Source organism: Engraulis encrasicolus, chromosome 9 (genome assembly GCF_034702125.1).
Source record: "Engraulis encrasicolus isolate BLACKSEA-1 chromosome 9, IST_EnEncr_1.0, whole genome shotgun sequence".
NCBI lineage: Eukaryota > Metazoa > Chordata > Actinopteri > Clupeiformes > Engraulidae > Engraulis > Engraulis encrasicolus.
This window is the reverse complement of record NC_085865.1, coordinates 3,820,878-3,828,377: the sequence shown is the minus strand read 5'-3', so window position 1 is coordinate 3,828,377 and position 7,500 is coordinate 3,820,878. Positions and strand designations below refer to the sequence as shown.

Genomic DNA, 7,500 nt, shown 5'->3' with positions numbered 1-7,500 from the left:
ACTCGGACCGATGTTACCTGTGCTGTTTTGCTACCTGAGCTGTATTGTTACCTGTGTTGAATGTTCCTCTGCTGGAGCTGCTGCTGCAGTGTGTGGGTGAGCGTGCGGCCAACATGGACGTCCACAGCACTACCCGCCTGGATCAGGGACGCACTGTTAGGCTGCCATAGGTCCACCTGTGAGGCACACACACACACACACACACACACACACACACACACACACACACACACACACACACACACACACACACAAAGACACACATTCACACACATTCACACACAGACACACAGACACAGACACACACACACACACACACACACACACACACACACACACACACACACACACACACACACACACACACACACATTATTATGAAACATCTCATCAACAATCAGAAAGAAGCACTACACAAATTCCCTTACAAAGTACAAAAATATGAATACAAAATCAATATCAATTCCCACATACACATGCATGTCTGCACACTCACATATATACAAACCTGCATATACACAAACACAACACTACACAATGCAAAATAACCACCCATGGACACACACACACACACACACACACACACACACACACACACACACACACACCGACACACACACACACACGTGTGCAATACCTATTACATTTCAGACCTTACTTTGACCCTGACTTATAAAAGCCCAAGCTGACAGCATTCCTGTCTGATGGGGAGCATTTACAGTTACCCCCGGAGGGCAGACACACACACACACACACATAAAAACACACACACGCACGCACGCAAACACACACACGCACGCACATACACACACACACACACACACACATAAAAACACACACACGCACGCACACATACACACACACAGACACACGCACACACACACACACACATACACACACACAGACACACACACACACACACACACACACATACACACACACACACACACACACGTGTGACACTTTAATGAGGATGTGTTACATAAAACTGTATCTGAGCCTGCGTGCGTGTCTACGTATGTCTCCTCTTCACGCGACTGGATGCTATATCAGGTAACCACAAACTACCTCTTAATGGCATGATGATGATGCACGAGTGGATTTATGATGAAAAATGATCTTACATGGCATGACATTTACTGTAAAAGTTGTCTTCAAGCGAGGGAAAAAAGTAGTGTTGCACCAATACCATTTTTTGGCCCCGATACCGATGCCCCCTACCTGGCTTTGCAGTATCGGCCGATACCGATACCACCCTATTTGAAATGTATATATATATGAAGGGCTGCAGTGCATACTGCTTGGATGTAAAATCATTGCATGGCTTTGTCAGGCTACTGCCTACCTTTGTGAAACAGGAAAAAGACTAATACAAAGTGAATCCATCAAAACTTGTACACTTTTTAAATACCTCTATGAAATAACTAATTTCAAGGCTGTTTAAGAATCATACAAGCATCTGTAAATGGTATCGGTGCCCTATTTGTTGGTACTCGCCGATACCGATACCACCATTTTAGTGCCGATCCACCGATACTGGTATCTGTATCGGTGCAACACTAGAAAAAAGTTGCCTTTTGTTGTCTTTGAGACCACAAACACATGAAGAGCTCTTTTCCAAAACGCTATATCCACCATTTTTTACTTAATGGATATATCTAATTTTGGAAAAGAGCTCTTCACATCTCAATCAGCATACCTCTCTCTTGCAGCTCCACAAATAGTCCTGTTTGGCAAGGCCCTGCTGTCACACTAAACACCTTTTGATTCATTTGTTATAGATATCCTGGGCTGCAACACGCCTGACTTTCAACCTTACTTCTACCTCACCTCATCTCACCTCACCTCACCTCTCTTCTCCCTGTGTGTGTGTGTGTGTGTGTGTGTGTGTGTGTGTGTGTGTGTGTGTGTGTGTGTGTGTGTGTGTGTGTGTGTGTGTGTGTGTGTGTGTGTGTGTGTGTGTGTGTGTTCGCCTTCGTCTTCATGATAGCATCTGCATCCCCCACAACCAGTGCTTAATTTGAGGGGGAGCAAGGGGGAACTAGCTCCGGAACCTCAGACGAGAGCTCCGGAACCTTGGATGGAACCTCAGGGAAAGACATCACAGACCCCCCATCACAGAGCCACCCATCCTCTGTGTTCCGGGACCTCCTGCTTGACAAATGACAAATTAAGCACTGCCCACAACCAAGACGTTTTCGAATGGGGCACCTAAGTCACGCCCTTCTACTTCCAATCCATGGGGCTGTAGCTCGCAAAATATTGAATGGGAGCGAGCCAATTGATTCTGTTTGGTATGTGCTCTGGATTTCACATATGATGGCAAAGGTTTGGATTGGCGTCGTAAGACCCCTCTTTTTTGCCGGGCAAGAAAGGTTACTTTAGTTTGTGTGCAAAACTTATAAGAGACTACAGCGCCTCTCGTATTTGACGTGAACCGAGGATGACGGTGCACAGCCAATCCAACCGCTGCACCACGGCTGAAGTGGCAGCACGTCAGACATGCGACCTCTGTTGTGTTGTCCAAATAATTACATATTTTTGCGAGCACACAACTCACAAATCGCTTGACAAGTGAAGTTGACAATCAATCAATAGGTTTGATCAGTCCATTACAGTCCATTACAGCCCAGTCAAACTTTTTCACTTTCCCAGCGCACAGAAGGGGCAGAGATTTAGGTGCCTCATTACCGCAGAGATACACCAGCGGCGACGCGACTCAAGCGACAGAGTGTAGCAGCAAGCGATACGAGAGATTGAGGAGACTAGAGTATGTCCGTACAGGCAGAAGGCAAAGCATTCAAGCATTCCCATTGGCTGTGGTCACTGACCTCTATACAGTCATTGGCTGTCGCGGCTTGTCGCCGAACCGCGTCATAAAAAGTTGAAAAGATTTCAACTTCAAATTGTCGCGCTCGTCGCGCAAATCGCTCTAGTCTCCAGAATCGCTTTTGTCTCTCGACTCAATACAAAGTCAATTACTTCCGTCGCTCGACTCGCTCAGATCGCCGCTGGTGTATCTCTGCGGTTAGGCTCCTTATCAAAAATCCTTGCATGTGATTGGATAAATAATCTGTCCGTCATCTTCACTGATGTGTCACTTCAGCCACTCACATTGAATCCCACCTGGCAGTCTTGATTGGCTCATTGAATCCCACCTGGCAATCTTGATTGGCTCATTGAATCCCACCTGGCAATCTTGATTGGCTCATTGAATCCCACCTGGCAGTCTTGATTGGCTCATTGAATCCCACCTGGCAGTCTTGATTGGCTCATTCGTTCGGAAATGATTCTGACTTTCACAAGACTCAGATGATTGTGTGATGTTTTTGACGTAAGTCAGGTTAGCTAGCCATTTAGACAATGGGAAAATGTTCTTACTGGTGCAGCACACTACTAAGCAATGAAATATTCTCACATCTATATCTTTTGTGAGTAATTAAAGATAAAGGGAATCTAGGAACATCAAATGTTTAACCGAGTAGTTATGTCAGGCTGAAGAAGACTGCTAATGCTAGAATGCCCGGTAGATAACCAAGAGATCGCTGTGGAGAGCACCCAATGATTGCAGGCCCATTGAGAGCAACAGCTATGGCGCCAGCCCCCATGCTAATGACCCACTAAGCTAATGCCAAACTCACAACATCGACAGCTGAACCCACTGGAGCTTCCACATCACAGGAGCCCCAGACTTGAACTCTGCGTTCCCAGATAGAGTTTGCTCTCTTTCACAGCCTGCCAAGAGCACTGTTGGGTGTTGTGGTGATCAGGCCCGTTTCAAGGTATTTGGGAGCCCTAGGCAAAGAGAGACTTGGGGCCCCTTTTTTAATGACTTCCCCAAAAGAAAGATAGATATTTTGATGGCAGTATCATTGCACTTTTCAGTCATTGAATTTAGGGAGGTTTCGCTATCATTTGCATTCAAGTACATAACAAGTCCTTACCATGGGGCCCCCTTTTCACGTTGGGGCCCTAGGCAATTGCCTAGTTTGCCTGTCTGGTTGTGACAGGCCTGGTGGTGATTGAACTAGGCCAATGGTTTCCAAATTGGGGGTCGCAGAGGTAGTGCAGGGGGGAGAGAGGGGATTGTTTGCGTAACACCTTGAATAGTATATGCTTCCGTAACATCAATATTACGTTAATTGGTTAGTAACAGTATTCAATTGTATGAATTTCAAATTAGAATATAGGAATGTTGCCTAACAAAAACTGCTTGCCATTTGGAAAATGGGGGTAGGGTCACGGAAACATTCTCATACCCAAAAGGAGGTGCTAGCAGAAGAAGTTTGGGGACCGCTGATCTAGGCCATCAGGGGAGTGGATGAAGGGCTGGATTGCAGTGCTGGTGCAATAGAGTGGTGCACTATTGATGATAATGGATTTTAGGCAGTGCACTGTGTATACTATACGCGCACACATACACATCCACATCCACGTGCGCAAACACACACACACGCACACACACACACACACACACACACACACACACACTGTACAGATGAAGAGTGAAGAGTACAAAAACACACGGACGGACACAGGCACATACGCGCACACACACGCACATGCACACACACGTATGCACGCGCACACACACACACACACACACACACACACACACACACACACACACACACACACACACACACACACACACACACACACACACACACACACACACACACACACACACACACACACACACACACACACACAAACACACACACCACAAACTTTAATGATGCACGTGTTACCTAATGATCAAATAGAGGCCAGCCAGCAATGCAGGCCTCTGCCAACATCCAACACTGATCCAACACTGAGGTCTTTGCAGCATGACGTGAGCAAAGCTATGGGAGCTCAACCTTAAAGGTACACTGTGCAGGAAATGGTCAAAAAAGGTACTGCAACTATGCTGCTCATTGAAACTGGGTTGCCTATTACCAAATTTGATCTTTACATGAAAGTTTACTAAGTAATAAACAAATATTTCCAAGTGTGGTCCAGTCATAATGATTATTTACAATTTGATGGTGGTGGTAAGTATTAATGAAAAAGGTAACGTTAGTGAATGGGCAGCATGAATTCTGGAAATAAGCAACTACAAATCTCACACAGTGTCCCTTTAATAGTTTTGGGTAGGGTGCGCACATCCAAAAAACACATTCAGAAGGTGCCAGACAAAAGCGTCAGACAGTTGAAGGAGGTAGGTCTATTGCGAAAAAGCAATAGAGAACAGTGCCGGTGTTATGTAAAATACTCCTACATGCCAGATAATCCTACAAACCCCTATTGGGCATGCGAAGACCATGAAACGTCAACACCAGCTGATCCTAAGACAGATAAATACAATACTTAAATTTACAGTTTACACTACAAGTGTGTGTTTGTTATCGTTATTTGTGTATGTGTGTCTTAGAAATTGAAGTGTGACCCTGGCAACTTAGCTAACTGACTCCTTATGCTAGTATCAACTTCCGGACGTGGCGCACGTAGCTGCAGCGACTCCTTACTCTCCCAACTCGCAGTGTTTATTTGTGTTATAATGTGTCATTCGAAATGTCTATCGTCGGAAACTATGTCGGAACGCATGTACAGTCGGCAACAGCTGTTGCAGATAAGAATGGACAACTTAAGCGATGTATTGGATATACCAACAGAGACACTGGAAGAACTGGGGATACTACGGCGGCATACATCGGACCCGTCTGCTTCGCCTACATGGAGACGGCGAAAGAGGTGCTCCAGAATTAGGAAGAGAGGCAAACGAGGTGGCGTACAACACGGCTTGCAGCCAACCCAACTCGTCCAGCAATACCATCAATTCTCTTGGCAAACGTAAGATCTATGGACAATAAGATGGATGACATACGGCTACTAAGATCAGCGAAACAAATGAAGAGGAACTGCTGTGTGACCGTGTTTACAGAATCATGGCTGAACGACGGCATACCCGACTCGGCTTTACAACTGGAGCAACTTACGTGCCACCGAGCGGACAGAGCCCTTGCAGAGAAAAAACGAGGGGGAGGAATATGTGTTTACACACATGATGCTTGGTGCAAAAATGCTACGGTGGTACAGAGACACTGCTCTCCACTAGTGGAGTTCATGATCATCAAGTGCAGACCCTTCTATTTACCAAGAGAAATATCCGCCATTCTACTGGTCGCAGTTTACCTCGCTCCTAGCAACACCAACAGCGTCAGAAGCGAGGCACTGAACGAGCTGCATCGGGGAATCAGTGAACAACAAGATGCACACCCAGATGCCTTCACAGTGGTCATGGGAGATTTCAACCACGGAAATCTCAAAACAGTACTTCCAAAATTTCACCAACATGTTAACTTTCCAACAAGAGGACAAAACACCCTGGACTTTATTTATACCCCAAAACAAGGAGCATACAAGGCAAAGCCCATCCCCCACATCGGCCTATCAGACCACCTAACGATTCTGCTACTGCCAGCCTACAGACAAAAGGTAAAACTCACCAAACCAGCTCTGAAGGAGGTGAGAAAATGGCCAGAGGGAGCCGTGTCACGACTACAAGACTGCTTTGAAACCACAGATTGGGACATGTTCAAAACAGCTGCCACCCACAGCAACCACATTGACATTGAGGAGTACACAGACACCGTGACCTCCTACATCACAAAATGCATTGATGATGTTACAGAAATAAAACGCATCACCACCAGGGCCAACCAGAAGCCATGGTTCACAGGAGACGTTCACCGACTGCTGAGGGCCAGAGACAAAGCCTTCAGAGAAGGAGACGTAGCTGGCCTAAATACAGCCAGGGCAAACCTGTCCCAGGGCATCAGGAAAACAAAAAAAGGAATACTCGGACAAAATAACAACACACTTCAAAGACAGCAGAGATGCACAGAGCCTGTGGCAGGGCATACAGGCCATCACGGACTATAAGCCCGCACCACGAAGCTGTGACAACAACACCTCTCTGCTAAACGACCTGAACAGTTTCTTTGCCCGTTTTGAAGCACAAAATGACACTCATCCACAGAAAACTCCCCCTCCCCCCCATGATCAACCCCTGTACCTGTCCTCTGCCAGTGTGAAGAGGACACTGGCCACCATCAACCCACGCAAAGCAGCTGGCCCAGACAACATACCTGGCCGAGTGTTGAAGGATTGTGCAGAAGAGCTGAAGGATGTCTTCACAGACATCTTTAACATCTCTCTGGAGCAAGCAGTCATCACACTTTTCAAAGCTGCTACCATCATACCCGTGCCGAAGAAATCATCACCATCATGCTTCAATGACTACCGTCCTGTAGCACTGACGCCCATAATCATGAAGTGCTTCGAACGGCTAGTCCTGTCACACATCAAAGCCACCCTACCCCCCACCCTGGACCCCTACCAGTTCGCATACCGAGCCAAGCGATCCACGGAGGATGCAATCTGCTCTGCCCTCCATCCAGCCCTCACCCACTTGGACAATAAAGACTCATATGTGAGAATGCTGTTCATTGACTT

The 7,500-nt window shown here is 46.5% G+C and overlaps 1 protein-coding gene across 1 annotated transcript in view; it reads right to left on the bottom strand.

Annotated features, from left to right (window-relative positions):
* cpa6 (carboxypeptidase A6) overlaps positions 1 to 7,500 on the bottom strand; it is an 80,822-nt gene that overhangs the window by 38,093 nt on the left and 35,229 nt on the right. The window contains exon 3 of the mRNA XM_063206022.1: positions 52 to 176. Within this exon, the coding sequence (XP_063062092.1) occupies positions 52 to 176 (125 nt within the window). The remainder of the gene's footprint in view (positions 1 to 51; positions 177 to 7,500) is intronic.